The sequence below is a fragment of the Teleopsis dalmanni genome, chromosome 1, assembly GCF_002237135.1.
Source record: "Teleopsis dalmanni isolate 2A chromosome 1, ASM223713v2, whole genome shotgun sequence".
NCBI classification, from domain to species: domain Eukaryota; kingdom Metazoa; phylum Arthropoda; class Insecta; order Diptera; family Diopsidae; genus Teleopsis; species Teleopsis dalmanni.
Genome location: NC_051846.1, coordinates 95,003,460 through 95,025,097, shown reverse-complemented (window position 1 = coordinate 95,025,097; position 21,638 = coordinate 95,003,460). Strand labels below are relative to the sequence as shown.

Below are 21,638 nucleotides of genomic sequence, written 5' to 3'. Positions count from 1 at the left end.
ATATCGGTATTAAAATCACCAAGTATAGCAAAAAAATCAAAATTGACAGCAATAGGAAGGAGGGATTCAAAAATAGGACCACTACAGTACCTTTTGCTGGGGTTATAAGCACATGTAACAAGGATTTTATGACTACCTAAATAAATACATACACATATAAATTCAATTTCATTATCTTCCGATACACAGATCAATTGACTTTTTAAATATGATTTACAATGAATAGCAACGCCGCCACCCAATTTATATTTCCTATCATGCCGAAATAAAACAAAGGCGCTTATAGATAGGTATGAGCTATCAAGATGGAAGTCAAACCAAGTCTCAGAAATGCAGATAACATCTACTTTGCTGTCTTCAAAAACAGCTCTTACACGATCTAATTTTAAGCCAGAAAGACTTCTCGCATTAAAATGAACTATATTAATACCACGTTGTTTACAAAAAATATTAATTAAAGTTTTATTGCTCGATTGCAAATTGTGCATAGCCAATTGGTAGACAAAGGGGATAGCATGGGGGGAGATTGGATGGCATTGATTGGAAACGGACTGACAGTGTTTGACGAAGATGTAGATGTTTTAACTGGAGGAGAAGTTGGACAACAATCTCCTCTAAAGGCAGAGTTCCAATCGGTATGGCTATGCAGACCTGAACAGTTACGAAGGTGGCACCAGTTATTGCAACTATTGCACCTAACAGATGTTTGGTTTCTGCTAATAATATTGTTGCAGACAGAGCAGTGCCATTTTGAAATAGCTGGTATGGCAGGACCAGGATTAGATTCAATACCGGCTATTAGAAGTAACATAAGAAGCAAGATGGCCGGAACTTGCTTCTTAGTGGGAAAAACACATATATACGATATATGTCAAACAAACACATACCTGCTTGTGAAGTCCCTTTGGGGGTGGTCGAACGACACTTGGTCGTCTTTGACGAGTGGCTCCGGGACGTAAACCCGGCCGTTCTTGGAACCATTGTACTATTCATAATTGAGAACTGTTTCTTTGACATACTTAAATCAACGAAAATAACGGACTGGAAAATACTTACGGAATTACTAGACAGGCAGTAATAGGTTAAAATATTAGTCTTAGAGAAGGAACTGATAAGGATTTTCTCTTAATAGAGAAAATAAAGATAGCTACAAACTCTAAAGCTCCCACTAATCAAAGCGCAAAACTTCTTTGATCTATCTAAAATAATAAAAGATACGATAATCAATTGTAACAAATTTTGTGGAACACTATGTAATAAGAACATGTTTTTATTTTTGTTGCTATAATCTTATTTTTTTGATCTTAATAAAGTTTTCTTGTGTGCACATTAAACAAAAGTGCGTGTAAATTTTATTTTACTTTTTTTATTGAATTCTGTGCAATTTGGTAAATTCTTTAACAAATACACAAATTGTGTGTAGTAAATACATTTTTTTCCATTTGAACAAACTCATTCGAGCCGTGGGTTAAATTAAAGAGGCAGAAAAGTGCAAACGACGCACTATATTGCAATTTCTCCATAAATAGGAATTACCGATCCCCTTTTTTTTACAGCAATAGTGCCCAAAAATGACTGATCTAACAGTACGAATAGAAGGAAACAGATTAACCAATCTAATAATAAAGAAAATTGGGCAATTACTTAAAAAAAATGGGAGGAATTTACGGAGAGCTTAGATATAGACGATGAGACCGTCTGGGGTCTCAATAAATACTTTCGGTTCAAGAACAAAGTATTTATTCCACCAATGCATGGAGAAGAAGGCATACAATTTAGCACCTAAGATAAATCAAAGGTAGAGACAGAGGCTTAAGCCCAATTGAACCAGAGGAGAAAAGTAAAGTCGTGAGCAATCTCAATCATCAAGAATAAATGTTAAAAAAAATCTACCACAGCTACCATAAATATGATCGCAAATGTCATAAATACAGCACTTCGCCAAGGAAATTTTTCAAATGCCTGAAATACAGTATCAATTATTGTGTTCCTTAAACCAGGAAAAAACCTAATTTTCCGCAAAATTGGAAACCAATAAGCTTATTGCCAACTCAAGGTAAAATAGTAGAAAAAGTGATTCTCTCCAAATTAAAAGACATGGTTGAAGAGAAAATTTTGATTTTTCCAGAGCAGTATGGACTTAACAAAGATGATTCGATAGAATTGCAGCTTGCAAGAATTTCACAAACAGTTCTGAAAGCATTGAGCAAACGGAAATATACAAGAATGGTAATATTCGACATTAAAAAAGTATTTGATAAGGTTTGGCATGATGGATTAATACTCAAAATGCAACAACAAGGAATTCTACCGAAATTAATCAAAATCACCGAAAGTTTCTTCCAAAATTAGAAATTAAGTAAGTCAGGGTTTTCTTATCAACAAGAAATATGGAAGCAGGATTGCCTCAAGAATAACCTCTGTTACCAATTTTGTATAACTTATTCACTTATATACAGCTGATATACTGAAAATATAGAAAAATTCATTATGTTTGCTATATATGCCGATGACCCTTGCATTATGCATTTCAACAAAAAGGAAAGCCAAATCACAACAAATTTTCTAAAAAATATAGATAAACTAGAATAATACTTCAAACGGTGGAAGTTTAAGATAAATGCAGAGAAAATATAATCGATTTCTAAGCATTGAAAAGAAACTGAAACCCTCAAAATTTCAGGATTAACAACAGAGAAATAAACTGGAAAGAAAAAGTAAATTACCTGAGAATAATTATGGATAAGAGATTTTTATGGAAGACATGCATGCATGAAAAAGAAATGATTTGCAATAGACTACTAAAATCTTTACGACAATGATAAAAAAATTAAACTTTATTATAGATGAGTGTTGGGCTATTAGTCAGATTTTTTGATTCGGTTTTTCAATAAGAATTTTTTTATTGTTTTATTTATTTAATATATATTTCCGACGTTTCGGTTGTTTAAGACCGTCATCAGGGTAAAAAATTTTTTAAAACAACAATAGAATAAAATTTGCATATGAAAAAAATTTTTTGACATACGTTTTAAATAATTACAACGAAAAATGTACAATGAGTTTTTCTTTAGAATGACTTTTCTAGCAATACCCAATAGACAACAGAAATATTGTCTATATATCGCCGCAAATTGTATGTTGGTCTAGTCATAATATGTAAGGACTCCAGAGTAAGGCGTCGAGACAAGGAATGTTCAGTATTAATGACCTTTACTGAAGCAAAATCTGGGTAATAATTTTTGTCAATAAAGTGTGAGACTAAGGCTGATTGTTTATCGGGATTAATTTGTTTTAGTATATTTTTATGCTGACTTATCCTTTTATGTAATTGATTTTTCAATTACTTCAAAGCTATTTTAATTACTGTTGCAAATAAATGAACATATAAATATACAAAAATTTTATTATATGTATATTAAAATATATTTAAATAATCTTATAATGTTGTTTTTTAGGAGATCAAATTTACATAACGTCTCAGATATATTTGTAATGGGTGGCTGTTTAATACTTGAATGTCTGGTATTACTACACTGGTGCGAGCGAAATGGTTTTGGGCCATTAGGAATTACTGGGCTGTCGATGGGCGGTCATGTAAGTTATCTGCAATTTAAATATGGTATTTTTATTTCAAAGTATTAAATAATAAGATAAGAAATGTTTGTGTATATATTAACGTGCACTATAATGTATTACCTTATGACAACCTTTTTTAATTGAGTATCGTTTTTGTTAATGGTATTAATAATATAAATTAAAAGGGTTTTTTTTTATTTTTTTAGAAAGCTTTAAGTCTTAAATACAATTTTAGTGTATACAACCTGGCTATTAGTCACCAAAAGCTCATACAGAAAACCAGTTTTTATTGTTTCTTGTCTTTTACATATTTTAATTATCTTTTAAGTTGTCTATTGTAGTGTGCTCTGTTTATAGAACAAATGCATTATTGTTTATAATAAACCGGGGTTCGGCGATTGAAGTTTTATCTATTCAAGTGACCATATCTTTTTTGTGTGAAATGTTTTTTTTATTAATTGAAATTATAAATATTTGTAGAAATAATCAAAACTTCAGAATCCATTCACTCTAACTCGATGTGCCCACCTTTTGCCTTGACTATACGCAAACGGTTGAAAAAATAAGTTGCATAAGTTTCACGAATGGTATCGTCTGGTATTTTGGCATATTCCTGAGCAATGGCTTCCTTCAGCGTATCCATACTGGCGTATTTTTTAGTCTTCACCTTGATCTCTAATATGCCTCAGACGGAATAGTCGGATTTGCATCCGGTGAATTCGAAAACCATTGAAGAGAAATGTGGATGATTTTTTAACCATTATCGGCTTACACGAGCTTTATGAGATGGCTGAAGCGTCAATGGTCTATGACCGTAATGTTTGCATAACCACGGCTCTAATGCAATTTCCAAAACATTTTCCCGATAATAAGTCGCATTGATATTGACACCAAGCTCGATTGCAAACGATTGGAGAGGATCCATCGATGGTCACAGCTGCTTATACCATTACTTGATGGAAAATTACTTTGGGTGACAATGCGTAGTCTCAAATGACAGTGAGCGGCATTCAATTAAGTAAACACAATCATTTTGAGAATTTGTGAACTGCTCAATTATCTTTTGGAACTTGTAAGGCACCTTGAGTACTTTGAGCTCATTTTGGAGTTTGCGTTGGATGTTTTGCTGAGAAATTTTTAGTCCTTTGGTCATTTAAACCCTTTCAGGTGATGTTGATTTTTTTTCGGTATTTTGTGTTTGAAAAAGTAAGTCGCGTTTGTGGTGCGCTCCGTGTTTTTTCGAAGTGAAACCTAGTAAAAGACTTGTCATTAAATGCGAAAGTACCAAAAAATATAATATAATATGATAATTAGTTAAAGAACTTGCCGAAAGTGCCGAAATATCGCGCCCGCGGTGTTATTTTATTAATTGATTGGATTTTTTTATAATATTCCGAACGGAAAATCAAAAACATAAAACAAAAAATAACATTCACCTAATATTTGTTATTTGATATTTTATTACACATATACAATCAGCTGATATAGACAGCATAGTGTTGCAAAACTACTAAACTAGTGCACAATTTTTGGCTTTACATCGTTTAAAAAAATAATATTGTGTAATTCAATTTGTCAGCTCTAATAGCGTAGTTGTAAGTTATTTTCTTTTTATATATATATCAACTAACAAAAATTACGCAAAGAACTTAATCTAATATGAATCCGCAGCAACCTCCACTTTATGGTGGAGGAAAAGTATCTAAATTTAAAGAGAAAGCCGAAAGTAGTGCTATATCTAAATATATAGAAAAAATAAACAATATGGAGCAGCTATGTCTTCAACTTAGAAATGAGATAGAAGTTCTTAAAAAAGAAAATGAGTTGCTTAAAGGTTCTCCATTACCTGTTACCCAAAAGTCTGAGAATGTGCACAATCAAATTGTATACGAAACTGATGAAGATGAACTTGCGAAAGAAACGGAGTGGATCTTTAAGAAAAGGCCCGTTAAGAAGAGAAAACCTCATCGCTCTCCTGACTCCATATCTCCTTCCAAGGACAAAAATATGGCATCAGTTTATGCAATTAAGAATGCCTCAGCAGACCAAAAATCATCACGTCCACTGCCAATTATGGTCTCAGAAGGAATGAAGTACTCAGATCTCCTTCTCATTGCTAAAAACAACTGTAAAGAAGAATTTTCTATCAAACTTTTAAATAGTACTTTGTACAAAATCAGTACATCTGAGGTTAATGACTACAGATCAATAACAAAAGCACTATCTACGCAAAAAATTGCTTGGTATTCTTATGAAAATAAACAACTGCGTCCGATAAAAGTAATAGCTAAACACCTTCCAAAGTCATGTGACCCGTCTGAGATTGTAACTGATCTGCAAGAGAAAGGATTGAACATTCTAAATGCGGTAAATAAGTGGAAGCCCTTCTCAAAAGAGCCACTCGACATGTTTATGCTCACATTTGATGCGTCCGAAGATATTAAGAAAATACACGAAATCAAAACTATATTGAATTGTGTTATTAAAATAGAAACAATAAAGCGGTCGAGACAAATACCACAATGTAAAACATGTCAAGAATATGGTCACACTCAAAACTATTGTGGCAAAATAGCCCGATGTGTTAAATGTGCCGGCAACCATAAGACAATAGAATGCAAAAAGCCTGATCAGCAACAACCTAAATGCTGCAACTGCGGAGAAGAACATCCGGCCAATTACAGAGGTTGTGTAGTGGCTAAGGAGCTCCAAAAACAAAGAAATAAAATAATTCAAGAGAAGAATGGAAATCTCCAGCGAAATAAAGTGACCAAAAATCAACATAATAATAAACCATCTGATTTAATAAACAAAAACTTAAAACCTACTAACAAAAACAATCCAACGTACGCTGAAATGGTGCGATTCAACGCCCAGCCTGATGAAAATCATAAAATTCTTAACCAAATATTAGAAAAATTAACTCTACAAGAAAGCTACTATAAAATGTTAGATAAGAGGCTTACTAAGTTAGAACAAAAAAAGATAACTTAATTAATAATGTCAAGTTTACTAAAAATAATGCTTTGGAACTCTAATGGTTTACTCAAACATTTTAGAGAGCTTGAACTTGTTTTAGCAGCCAGAGAAATAGATGTTTGCCTTATTACTGAAACGCATTTCACACATCATTCATACCTAAAATTTAAAAACTACGAGTTTCATCACGTAGTACATCCCAGTAATTGCGCTCGAGGAGGTAGTGGAATCTTAATTCGGAAATCTCTTAAGTATTTCGTATCCAAAATAATCTCCAATGAAGAATTTCAGGCGATAACCATTACGCTTGATCTGCAATGTAAATTACAAATTACTTCTGTCTACAGCCCGCCAAGGCACAAAATTAAAACAGAGCAGTACAAACAGCTTATTGAAATGCACAAACACCGATTCATCATGGGCGGTGACTTCAATGCAAAGCATACGCACTGGGGTTCTCGTCTAATCACAACCAAGGGGAGAGAACTTCTAAAAGCGATACAACAAACTGGCTGTGAATGCATGTCATCCAGAAACCCTACGTATTGGCCAACTGATACTGAAAAAATACCAGACCTCCTTGATTTCTTCATCATAAAGCAAGTCTCGACATACAATCTTAAAATCGAAGACGAAACCGAACTTAACTCTGACCACTCCCCGGTATACCTTACTACATATGGCTCTCCTATTGTTAACAACGTGACGACTAAAATTGTCAATAAGTCAACTGACTGGAATTACTTTAGAACATTCCTTTCTAATAATATTTCGGCTTCGACTGAAATTTCCGGTGAAGGCGATGTGGAGTTCGAAATTATAGACCTTACAAGAAAGCTTCAACAAGCCGCGTGGTTAAGCACTCCTATATGGAAGAAATCAAACTGTCCGCATAGATATCTAACGGCCATATTAGAACTACTACAAAAAAAACGTAAAATAAGGAAAAAGTGGCAACACTCGAGATCCCCAGCAGTTAAAGCTAATTTAAATAGGCTGACTAAAGAACTTACCTCTGAGATCAAGCGCTTTAAAAATAAACAATTCCATTCATACTTGTCTGATTTGTCCAATGATCGCAGCACAGATTACTCCTTGTGGAAATGCACTCGAAATATAAAACGTCCAGCCTCTCATAACGCACCAATAGACCTTCACTAGCCAATGGGCCAATAGTGATAAAGAAAAAGCTGAACTTTTTTCTGAACATTTAACAAAAGTATTCTCTATTTCTGGTAGTGAGAATAGTGTTGAAACTTGTTATCTGGGTACTAATAGCATAAACAATTTGCCGCCAACTAGCGAGCTTGAAGTAATGATGATAATAAAGAACGAACTTAAGCTAAAAAAAACACCAGGATATGATCTCATAACTGCAGAAATTCTTAGAGAAATCCCAGCGAACTGCATAGTTAAAGTTCCTAACATCTTCAATGCTGTTCTACGATTGAAATATCTCCCTTCGTTGTGGAAGGTCTCAGAAATTATTATGGTCCTTAAACCGGGGAAAGATGCAAACGAGGTTAGCTCCTATAAGCCAATAGCTCTCCTACCTGTGCTTTCAAAAGTATTTGAAAAAATTATGCTTAAACGGATGTTGCCTTTACTTGAACAACAGCAGACCATACCTATGCATCAATTTGGATTCAGGTGTAATCACTCGACCATTGATCAAGTCCACAGAATCACAAACGTAATCGTAACTGCCCTTGAGGAAAAGAAAGTATGTTCAGCAGTATTCTTAGACGTATCCCAGGCTTTCGACAAAGTTTGGCATACAGGTCTACTAACAAAAATAAGAGACATTTTTCCGTTGAAGTATTTCGATATGGTTTCTTCTTATTTGACCAATCGTTACTTCCGTGTTAAGCATGGAAACGATTACAGTGAACTCCAAAAAATCAACGCTGGGGTACCCCAAGGCAGTGTACTTGGTCCTTTGTTATGTTTAATATACACACATGATTTACCAACGAGCTCAGCGACGTTTACAGCGACGTTCGCTGACGATACAGCTGTTCTAACGATTGGAGATGATGAACTAACAGCAGCCAGGCGTCTGCAGTCTTCTGTCAATGACATTATCGATTGGGCTGAAAAGTGGAAAATAAAACTTAACCACTATAAATCAGTTCACGTCAACTTTACAAACCGAAATATCAGATTTATGCCCCTCTACATTGATGGAATACAAATTCCACATTCTAATACGGCTAAGTACCTCGGTATGACATTGGATGCAAAGCTGAGATGGAATGAACATGTAAAAAAAAAGAGAGATGAACTGAATATAAAATACAGATCAATCAAATGGCTTATTGGAAAGAAGTCGAAACTGTCACTTCATAACAAGATTTTAATTTACAAACAAATATTGAAACCAATTTGGACATATGGTATTCAGCTCTGGGGATGCGCTAGCAGCACACATGTTGAAACCATACAAAAATTCCAAAACGTTATATTAAGGGGTGTGGCAAATGCACCATGGTACGTAAGGAACTCTGATCTGCATCGTGATCTAGGGATAAATACAGTGGTGGAAGAAATACAGCGAAATGCAAGAATGCACCTGCAGCGATTGTACTCTCATCCGAATGATGAAGCTAACGAACTGGCGTCAATAGAGCCAACACGTCGCCTTAAGCGTCTAAAACCTTGTGATCTTTGGTCGCAACCTGTCCGAAATGCGTGATAAATGAACTTGCGTGATTTCTGATTAAATTCTTTATAATTGTTGATTAAAATTGTTTGTTAGCTTATTATATTGTTAGCTAGTTACTCTTATAAAATTTATTTAATCAAATAAAATAAATTTATATATAAAAAAAATAAAAAAAAAAAACAAAGGTGATGTTGATGCTTTTTTTCGTCCACCACCTTATCCTTCGGCGATGCTGCTGATACACAAACAGTTTATTGACTTTGAGGTCACCAACAATAGCTGGTTATGATTTTCCAGCCAAATATAACGTAATCACATTATCACGTTTAAATTCCATTTCGAATAAAAGTTAGACGTACATGCTTGTAAGAGCTTTTAAAAAATACAAACAGCTGTCATGTGTATGAATTTCACGTAGTTGGCAATATCAGTTTGACATATGTACCTGTGTGAATTTGGTAACACTTCAATTATCTTATCCTTTATACCTTCTGCTCAAAAAGTACCCGTTAACTACTCCTTAAGTAATAGACCTTTATCAAAAAAATTTTTTTTATGTTGGCACACCCTTTCTTGACATATGGTACAAATTTGAGCGCCACCTGTCAATTAGTTTGTTTAATGTGAAAGCAGTTATTAATGTGAGACTACCTCAAGTGCACTTAGCGATTTTTACTATGGAAAATTCAGTTGAACAATGAGTTTGTTTGAAATTTTGTGTTTTAAACGAAATTTCATGTGTTGAAGCATTGAAAATGGTGCAGAAAGCTTACGGGGAATCTTCTATGTCTCGAACACAGGCATACGAGTGGTATAAATCATTCAAAGAGTGTCATGAAGTGAGCGAAGATTTGCTTCGTTCTGAACCTCCATCAACATCAAATAGCGAAGAAAATATGGCAAAAATCAAGAAAATTGTGCTGGAAGATCGTCGTACGACTGAAAAGGAGATTGCTCGTAACTTAAATATCTCAAATGGATCCGTTCACCACATTCTACATTATATATTGGGCATGAGACGCGTTGCAGCTCGATTTGTACCGAAACACCTTGATTTTTTGCAAAGAAATTACACGTAATATACGAAAGAACGTGTGTGAGGAAATGATTTTTGAGCATGGAAACGACTCTACATTCATGAAACGCATCATAATAGGTGATGAGACATGAATTTAGAGGTTTATGTCGAAACCAGTCAACAATCTACCGAATGGCGCTTCGAAAACGAGAAAAAACTCAAAAAACCGCGCAAAAGTCGCTCTAAAATTAAAGTTATGCTCACTGTTTTTTCGACTACCGCGGTCATTACGAATTTTTGCCAGAATATCATACCATCAATAAAGAATATTACCTCGGCGTTATGCGGCATTTGTGTGAGTCTAACCGTAAGAAAATACCAGATTTGTGGAAAGCTAACAATTGGATTCTTCACCACGACAATGCTCCATTGCACACGGCTCTTGTTGTACTAGATTTTTTTATCAAACACGGCACCATTGTCGTCGTTTGTCGTCGTACCATATTCGCCAGATCTGGCACCGTGCGACTTTTTCCTGTTCCCGAAACTCAAATTGCCCCTTCGTGATAAGCGTTTTGAGTCGATTGAATCGGTAAAAGAGAATTCGCTGAAGGAATTAAAAGCCATACCTGCACGGACTTACGAAAAGTGAATGGAAGATTGGGTTATGCCAACGCTTACGTTGGCATATGTGTATCGCTTCAGAAGGAGAATATTTTGAAGGAGATAAAATAAATTTGGAATAAAATTTAAATTTGTGTGTTTTATTTATAAAATCCGGGTACTTTTTGAGCAGAAGTGTCATTATATTTGAAGTAGTTGTTCTTCCTAAGGCAAATGTTTAAAATTTTAAGAAACTTTTAAAAGTTTCTTTTATTAATTTAGGTGTCTTTGTTAATGTTTCCCCATTTCTTCATAATTATATTTATTACTACGTAGGTTGGAGTGTTCAATGTGACGGCATCCAGGTATATTAAGACTTCATCCCTTTCAAGCTTTATGCATTTTTACTGGTTATTGACATTTATAGAGTTTTTTAGGTTATATTTTTCTAAAATTATGTTTTTAGGAATGTACAATATTACGATTTTGTTGCCTTTGTCTGATGTTTTTAATATATCGTTTCTATGTTCTTTTGTTCTTTTAGTACGTTTGGATAATCCTTGTAGATTTGTAGTATGAATGTATCTCTATCGTTGTGTTTTTCTTCTGCTGAATGTTGTCACTCGGTTTGCAAATTTTAGTCTTGCTAATTCCTTTGTTTTGGGGTGCTGTGTTCATTTGATGCATTCATTAACTTCTACGAAGTGAAGAAGTGAGAATTTTGTATTATTAATGGGAAGTGCGAATTTATTTAAAAGTGAAAGGAGTCAATTAGTTTCTAGGAGGAAATGTTCAACTGTTTTATTGTGGATCCACTCTTTATTAAATTTTAATTCGAGTACTTTTAATTCAAGATATTTCAGTTTGTGTAATTTGTTCGCGAGTTTATTGTTTGTAGATCTTACTGTTACTGAAAAGTTTTTTCACTTGTTTTTGAAAGAATTCATTGTGTATTTGATTTATTGTTTATTATTAAACAATTATTCAACTATTATTGTTATTTATTTTGTGTGTTTATTCACAGAAAAAATCAGTCAAAAAAAATCAAATTTTGCACTTTTTTTTTTAAAAACGTGCAAAGTATATGAAAAATGTTAGTTCAAAGTATATGAAAAATGTTAGTTCAAAGTATATGAAAAATGTTAGTTTTTAACAGCTTTAAACCTTTCAACATAGCTTAAAATGATTTAGAAATTTGAGTTTTTCGTTCCGAAAGTGTACCTTAGTTTTCTATTATTAAGAACATTTGCGACACACCTTAAAATCAATATTTTTTCAAAACTTTATTCACATATTTCCTTTTCATTAAGATACAAGAAAATGATATAACCAGTCTAATATTTAGTTTTAATTGTGAATTTACTACTTTCTTTTATTTTTTCCTTTATTGCCGAATTTTACAAGTTATTTTTTCAACGTCGGTGTTTAAGACATAGTAGTGCACATTTATACTCATATTTACTATGATTTAGCTAAAAAACGACAAAAATAACCTTTTTCTTATTTAAATTTAATTAAAAATTTTGTGTAAGTATCGGCAAAAGAATTAAATTCTTTACAAATCTATTTGGCCAAATCTTAAATTTATTTTATTTATCTATTTTTTTAAGCTAAAAAAAGATAATTATTTTAATATAATATTAAAATTATGTGTTTTTTCAGATGGCTTCTTTAGCTGCTACAAATTGGCCAAAACCAATTGTATTAGTTCCATGTTTGTCATGGTCAACTGCATCTACAGTTTTTACGACGGTATGAATATATAAAAAAAATTTATTTAACTTTTTTTGTAATATTTTTTTTTTTAATTAAAAAAACGTGTCTTATTTTAATAGATTTCAGCTAATATCTTCTTATTACATTTAAGCCTTCGAATATGTTAATTACAATTTTTTAACAAAATAATAATATTTAAAATAATAATAAAAATAATAATAAAAATAATAATAAAAATAGTAATAAAAATAATAATAAAAGTAATTATAAAAATAGTGATAAAAATAGTAATAAAAATAATAATAATAATAAAAATAATAATAAAATAATTATGATGTTAAGATAATATAAACAAGTAAAGGAGAGCTAGATTAAGGCAAGATTAAATAATGCAGATGTCGAGAAAGAGATGTACTAAATGAGATACAGACTTAAATTTCCGCCAGGAATTTGTAAATAGATTCGGTGTTAGCTGGAGTAGGCTGAGCCAAACGATGGGAATGGGTATAACGGTATACCCTATATAGCATACAGAATGCCCTTTTTTGACTGGAAAAGATACGGCAGGAATCGAGGATATGAAATGGTAATATGGGACCACCGCACATGGTACAGGGAACTACCTAAGAGTAGGTGTGGGCAATTCTTAGATGTTAAAACATAGCAGTTTAATTTTTTGGTGATATTCTAGGAAAGGAGGAAGATATAATACGCTTCTTGGAGTTTGAAGAGCTCCATGCTATTTTAGCGGACTAAAAATTTCCCGTTTACGCCAATTGCTTGGTTAGTTAGTTGGTAGCAGTGGCAGGTCATTGGACTTCTATGTACCTCAATTAGCGATTTTTCGCCGTTTTACCCTACTATAAAAGAGAAGAGACTAAATCCATTCCGTCTTATTTAGATAATTTAAGAGGTCTCTCGTCTTCACCGTTGAACAGTCTGACAGACTGTAAAAAAAGTGTCTTCCTAAAAATCTGTTTCTTTTGGACGCCAAAGCCGGGTATTCACGGAGAAAATGTATTATGGTTTCTTTTTCCTGCGGGTTTCAACAACTTCTGCAGTAAGGATTATAAGGAATACGCAGTTTCCTATACACCTCTAGTATAATATACACCGGTACCGCCAGGAACACATTCATAGAGCCACCAGAGCGAGCTAAACTGTCAACACTCTCATTTCCTTCGATGCTATTATGTCCAGCAACCCAGATGCGTATGATGTCAGCCAACCGATTTAGCTCGTCGATTACCTCTTTAAATTTTTTTACTAGATTTTGTTGTGATGGATTCAAGGGCTTTGATTGCTGCCTGGCTGTCAATAAAGATGACCATACTATGTCTTTTCTTAATGTGATTTGAAATGTGGCGACTAGTTTCTCTAATTGCTAGAATTTCAGCCTGAAAAACCGTGACCTCATTAGATTTGAGAATTGTTTATGTTTTTAGATGGCGCGCGGATTCTTGCTTCTGCCCCGCTGTTCATTTTCGAGCCATCCAAATAGATTGAGATATCGTAATTTGCTTCCAAATTTTTTCTTTTACATTCATTTCTTGAAGCGAATATTGTCTGAAAATTTCTTTTAAAGCCTAGGCACGAATTCAGATAATCCAATGTCTTCCTATACAGACAGTTTGGAACTGTATCTAGAATCCGACTATGTCCATATGTTCGTTCCGATAAGATGCTTGTTGCTTTCAGTCTAACAGCCTGTTACAATAAAGATCGATAGCGCTGTTTTATGTGAAGATCAATAGATAGCAGGTAGGTGTAGCATCACATTTAGGGCGTTCGCAGGGATCGTCCTAAAAGCTTCTGTTAAGTCTGTTAAGTTTATCAATATTATAGCTCTTATTCAGAGCTGACCATCAAACGACAGCGCCATACATAAGAATTGCGACGTACAATGGCCGTGTACATCCAGTGTGTAATGTCGGGGCGAATCCCCTTTTTTTTGCCAAACATCCTTTTGCAAGAGTGGAAAGTTACATGAGCCTTGTTGATCAACGAAGATCAACATTGTGCTTCTAGTTTAGCTTACTATCCAACAAAATTTCTATATACAGTCGACGTTCGCAAATTAGAACCACTTTGTTTTGAAGGTAATTCTAATTTCTGAAAAATTCTAATTTCTGGACAAATTTTTATTCGAATATAAATAAAAAAATGTAGAAAACTCATTAAAAAAATACAATATATTTATTTTTTCGCTTTATTTTATTTAATAAACATATGAAAACGAAACTAAACAATCCCGGGGGAATACATATAACTTGTATTTTTTAACTAAATGCAACAAAACATAAAGATTTACTCCAATTACATCACATGCACATATTATATTTTTTTATATAAAAATGGAGTGTATTACAAAAAAAAAAAAAATAATTGCGATAATGTTCAAAGCTAAGAAATTAAGTTCAAAGTTAATAGAGACGCAGACGGCACAATCGGCAAGTTAAAGCTAATCTTACTGTGAGTTAATGTTGTTTGCTTTTTTGGTTTTTTTAAATCTGAGGTAACTATATCGTTGTGGAGAACCAGCAAATTGTTTATGTGCTTAGTGGAAAATGATTCACTATTGTTGCATCATTTCGTTAAATTATTATCATTCTCAATGGTTGTCGAGTTTAAAACAACTGTTAAGAATTCAAAAATATCGCATTATCTTCTATCTGAATACTCAACAACACTACTGGGTTTATATGTAGATCCTTTGTCAAGCACATCTTCATTCTATCTTTTAATATGTTTTATTTGTATAGAACATTTGCTATTGTTCAGATCTATTTCTTCTAAAAGAACAGAAATAACATAGATAAAACCATACAAAACAAAAACACGCACAGAAATTAGAATTTTTAATTCTAATTTTAGACAAACTTCAATTCTAATTTCTGGAAGATTCGAATTTCAGAGAGTTCTAATTTGTGAACTTCAACTGTATTTGGCATTTCCGATAGATTCAACTGTTGCCCGTTTAATGAAGGTAACTTGAAAGCCAGTATTTTGATTTTAGTGGTAAATAGCATCATTTTGGTTTTTCCTGGGTTAACACCTACTCCACATCCTGTGGCCCAAGTACTTATCCTAAGCAAGACCCTTTGCATAATATCACTTCATATATTAGGAAACAAACATGACACTAGAATAACCACATCATTCGCATGCAGAGATCGAACTCAACTTGCGAAAGTTCAAAACTTGGTGATTCTACTCCAACTAATAAGATAAGCGAGTCAGAAATAAAAGATCTTCAACAAAAGGTAATTGATCTGCAAGTATTATGCCAACAACTTAAAAAAGAAAATGAACGTCTTAAAGCGGAAAATGCCAATTTGAAAATAGTAAAAGATTCAAATTCGTTACCAACTAGTTGTTCGATTGAGAAATCCCAATAATATGTAACAGATGAAGACGAGCTAGCAAAACAGACGGATTACATAATAAAGAAATCTACACCCAATAAAAAACGTGGAGCAGAACCCTCACCTGAGGTAATCATTCAAGCCAAAAATATTGAAAAAACTGAAACCAATAAAAGAAGTGAGCTACGCCCGTCTCCAATAGTGATTTGAAATGTTAATCAATATCAAGAACTGTAAAGTACTATTGAAAAAAATGCCAAAAACAAATTTACAATACGATTACTTGGAAATGGTACTCAAAAAATCAATGTTTTTGATGGTGATGATTACAGAGCTGTCATTAAAAGTCTCTCCAATTCAAACTCCAACTGGTTTTCGTACGAAAATAAGCAGATACGACCCATCAGAGTCATTGCAAAAAATTTGCATTATTAATGTGAAAAAGAAACTATTGTCAGAGATTTACAGTAACAGGGCTTCCAAGGTTTGAGAACTAAAAACAAACTTAAACAAAAAGCAAAAGAACGATTAGACATATTTCTTCTAACGTTTGAACATAACGAAGACATTCGGAATAAGACATATTCTACACTCAATAGTCAAAATCGAAGTTGTCAAGTCTCCCAAACTTATACCACAGTGTAAAAGCTGCCAGGGGTTTGGCCACACTAAGAATTATTGTAATAAGATACCGAAATGTATTTAATGCACAGGCAATCACCTTACTATTAATTGCATAAAAGATGCTAACGAACAGCCAGTGTTACAACTGTGGTGAAAGCCATTCTACGAACTGTGCATAGAGATTTGCAATAATTCAAACGACAAAGTATGTATATTAGATTTAATTTTTTATTAGTGGCACACAACAATGCACAAGTTGCTTAATCAGGTAGATTTAATGCAAAGGGTTAACTAATAAAAACGGTTTGCGCAGAATTTTCTTCTTTGATCTTAGTTTTATATGATGTAATAAAATAATTCGCCTCACATATTTACCTTTCGCTAGAAAATATTTCTATGTATGATATGGTAAAAATATTTATTTGTGTCTATTTGAGTCAAGAGAGATTTTTAGAATGTTTAGAAATTGACTCAGTTTATAGCTAATATAAAAATATCTCCTTGAATATGTACTCAGTTTCTATATATATTGTATAGATTTTTATATAAATATGGAATTCAAGTAAAGATCAATAACACAACAATCTTGAAAAAGAGGAATTAAGTCAGGCGATGCTAAACATTTAATTTGTATATTAAATTATATTTGTAATTTGTAATATTTTATATATTAACTTTAAAAAGCAAACTAAAATTAATATAGAGCATTATTTTTTTTCAAATTTTTGATATTAAAACTATAAAAAAACCCATTATATTTTTTTTAAATAAATTTTTCTTCTAAATTTTTTTTATATTTCATAAATATATTAGTATTGTCAACATTTTAAATAATATTTAATTAATAAAACAACTTAATCTTTACGTGCTCGGTAGTCTACATTTATAGCATTTTGTACGAAAAAGTTTTATAAAAATGAATTTTCCACAACGACTGGGTGCGAGATTCTTAGTAGTTTCCTAAAAGAAGAAAATAATTTTTTACAGCCCTAGACCAAACTTTTCAAAACGATCACCTCCTAGCCGGTAGACTACATTTGTAGTCACCATATAATTTGTATGAAAAGTCATATTACCTACTTACGCAACTCAATATTTTTTAGTTCTAACGTGCAGAAATATGTTTCTTTGTAATTTATTCTATTCTCTGTTTATTTCTACATGCTTACAATGCATATATGTGCTTATATGCATGATTTTATGGTTTAGATCGCAAAAGTAAGAGGAGTAGTAGGAATAGGAAGTTCATACTGCAGTAATCAATTTTCTGCTTATGCTCAATCTGATTACAATCTAATGCTTTCGATCCGCTGCGCTTATTTAGTAATGAAATAGTTTAATTTGAAACAAAGAGCAGTAAAATACACAACGAGTCACAACGAGTAGTTAAACAGTAAGTGAGTTTGCAGGTTTTCATTTTTTTGGAAGTGGCTTATGAAAGAAAAATGGCGGCAACATATTGACAAATTACTGAGCGAGATTGATGAGGAGCAAGAGGAGTACTAGTTTTTGGAGATGAATGGTTTGATAATCATGTATCACTTGACCGTCATACAACTTCCAGCTCAAGCAATGTTTCTGTTGGTGCTGTAAGTATTGCGATTGGTTTCCATTTTGAATAATCTGACGCCAAGAATGAAATGATAATTGATGAAGAAGGTGATTCAGACATATGAGCTAGAATAAGGTGTATTATTCGAAATAAGTTTTGATTATGTGATGAATGTCAAAGAGACATTCTTGATTGTGCAGCGTCTTGTGGCAAGAGATAATACTGTCTGGTTCAAAACTATACCTAATCAAGTATGTGATTGGCAAAAATGTGTTTCATGACAGTACTGTTGCTCGAATTCGAGCGACTAAAGGTCTAATTTAGTACACCGTATTCGATGCTTGAATAAATTTTGAGACGAACAAATGAAAAAGTCGGGAAAACTTTTCAAATGTGGAATGAAACGCAAGGGAGAGAATGTGCAAGACTGTAACCGACATGGAATTAAAATTTTTAGTTGAGCTTCTATTGCTAATTGAATGACGAGGATGTGTTGTGGAGTAAGGAAGCAGTTTGTTATTACCATGCAACAATGTAGAAACCCATTTGTAAGAAATTTTACGTTTTATTCGGTTTGACAGTCAGCGTACTAGAGCTGCTCGACTTGTTATTGACTAGGCTGCTCTCATCTTTGAATTATGGGCTCAGATGAATAGCAATCTCCACATATACTATCAATCTTCCGAAGAAGTAACAGTAGATAAGCAACTATTTACATATGGTGATAGACCAGATTTACCATAGTAAATCTCACCTAAAAGTTTGGTTCGCTCGTGATGCGAAGTCGTTTTATCTTCTCAACAGTGAGTTTTATACTGGGAAGAACTCAAATGCAAATCAAGCAACTAATGTGGAAGCAAGTAACATTATAAAGAGAAAAACAACGCAAAAGATTTGCAGTTGGTGCAAAAAATGTTGGTTCTCAAAAGCTACTTAAACTTTTTCACCAAAAATTTTAATAATAAATTTCTTAATAAATATGTACAACTGTGTGCAAAAGTGAAATAATCTGTCTAAAAGTATTTTTTTTTATATGTTGGCATAGATTTCGATATAACATATTTGCTGGCTACAAATGTAGACTTCCGACCGTCAACGTAAGAAAAATATCCCGAGCACATAAAGGTTAAATAAATAAATTTGTGTGTTACTATTTTAAAATACATAATTTTTGCATCAACTGAAAATCAAATGCTTAGAGTACTCTCAAATACTTTAACTACTTTTAGAATGTTGAGAGTTAAAGTACTCCAAAAAAACTAAACTAATATTCATTCCATTCCATTTTGTTTTTATACGCATTCTATCGTGTTCGTTCGTTGAGAGTGAGAGTATGCTACCATTCTCAACACAATAGAATGCTTTGAAACTGAAATCAAATGTGTGCATGCAGTACTTTAGCAGCTATTGAGTTGGAGAAAAATTAGAAATAAATGAATAAATTACCAGGAACAAAATAAAGAACTGATTACAAACCAAAAACACTTCACACATACCACAAACAAAAAGCAAAACATATCTTATGCATAAGCAGTTAAAAGTAATGGTAAAGTCAGCTATGCGAGCAATATGGATGCAATAGCCATTTCTAGTGCGAATAAACAAACTGAAAATGCACTCACACAGATCCTGCATAAACTTTAAAAGTAGGAGGTAGTAGTCAACGCAATACAAGTCCGACTAACTAAGCTAGAACAAAAATTTAACGAACATTCAAAAATAAAAAAATTGAAAATTGACATTATGACATGGACCGCGAACGGTGTGTTAAAACACCATGAAAAACTAGAAATATTACTTAACATATGTTAGAACAAATCTATGTTTGTCTTGTGTCCGAAACACATTTTACTACACACTTTTTTATAGTATTCAATAATTATTTAATATATCACACTATACATCCAGATAACTGTGCGAGAGGAGGAAGTGCTGTAATTATTCGGAAGAGCATAGATCATTATGAAGAAAACAAATGTTTCAAACAACAACTGTCACAGTAAAAGCAAATAATCAGCCTTTACAATAACTGCTATTTACAGTCCCCCAAGGCATACCATTATAAACAGCTAATAGGAAGACACAAATTTAAATTTATTGTAGGTGGAGATTTCAATGTGAAACACAGTCATTAGGGCTCACGCATCACAACAACAAAGGGAAAAGAACTGTATAAGGCTGCATTTCAGCATTTCCTGCATTTCAGCAGGAAAACCAACTTACTGGCCGACCAATCCAAATAAATTGCCTGATCTTATAGATTTCTCTCACTAAATATCATCAAACTACATGGAAATCAAACAAGGCTTCGATCTGCACTCCGACCATTCGCCAATATATTTAACTTTAAGTGATATGATCATAAAGAAAAATCCCGGTCCATACCTAACTAATAAATCTACAGATTGGACCTTTTTTAAGGCATTGCTTGAAGACAGTGTAAACCTCTCAACTCCACTGAGCACTTGTGATGAACTTGAAAGAGACTACGATCAGTTCATTAAGCAAATTCAAAGAGCAGCTTGGAACAGAACGCCTGAATATAAAAGAAAAACTGTGGGGGAGAACCATCCAAGGGAAATTATGAGTCTAATAAAACAAAAGAAGAACCTAAGAAAAAGATCTTTTCTAGATAAAAGCTGGCTCAAATAAGCACCTAACGTTTAAAAACTGAGATTCGTCTTATCAAAAATTAGTCAGTTAAAAATTATATTGCATCACTTGGAGTTGACAAAAAACAGAATACTCATTATGGAAATCGAAAATACTTAAAGAATCCCATTACTTACACTTCAACGCTCAAAACAGCAATGGAAAGTGGGCTAGAAGCAATGGAAAAAACCGAAGCTTTCGCAAATAACCTGACAAATATATTTTAGCCTAATGATGTACAGTGTAACGAATTACTGATTGTCACAGAGAGTAGAGACCAGCAAATCGATCGAATAACAAAACGGGAACTAAAATCAGCAATAAAAGACTTGAAAAATAAAAAGGCGCCTGGGTTTGACTTTATAACATCCGAAATTTTAACGCAGTTACCAGATAAAGCTGTTCGCAAATTGTTAATGCAACAATAAATCTAAAATATGTTCCTAGCACATGGAAGATCGCAGAGTTAAAAATGATTCCAAAAGCAGGCAAGTCGCTAGAATGCATATCGTCATATAGACACATTTCAATTTTACCAACCATTTCGAAGTTTATTAAAAAGCTATTCTACAACAGACTTATGCCTATAATAGAATCCTAAAAGGTAATACCAAACCATCAATTTGGCTTTCGTGGCAAGCATTCGACTATAGATCAAGTACACCGCATTGTCAATAAAATTGAAAGGGCTATTGAAGGTAAAAATGTGTGTTGTATTCTTCGATGCCGCACAGGCTTTCGACAAAGTCTGGCACAAAGGTCTTCTGAATAAACTAGAAACATATTTGCCGTCATCATATTTTGCGATTTTGAAGTCTTACATTACCTCGAGATTTCTTTATGTAAAACACGAAAACTGTTATTTAAATCTATCTGCTATAAAAG

The 21,638-nt window shown here is 33.0% G+C and overlaps 1 protein-coding gene across 1 annotated transcript in view; it reads left to right on the top strand.

Annotated features, from left to right (window-relative positions):
• The first annotated feature begins 3,464 nt into the window (after positions 1-3,464).
• LOC119673148 (protein ABHD18) overlaps positions 3,465-21,638 on the top strand; it is a 53,890-nt gene continuing 35,716 nt past the window's right edge. The window contains exons 1-2 of the mRNA XM_038084384.1: positions 3,465-3,597; positions 12,507-12,596. Of these exons, the coding sequence (XP_037940312.1) occupies positions 3,496-3,597; positions 12,507-12,596 (192 nt within the window). The 5' untranslated portion in view covers positions 3,465-3,495. The remainder of the gene's footprint in view (positions 3,598-12,506; positions 12,597-21,638) is intronic.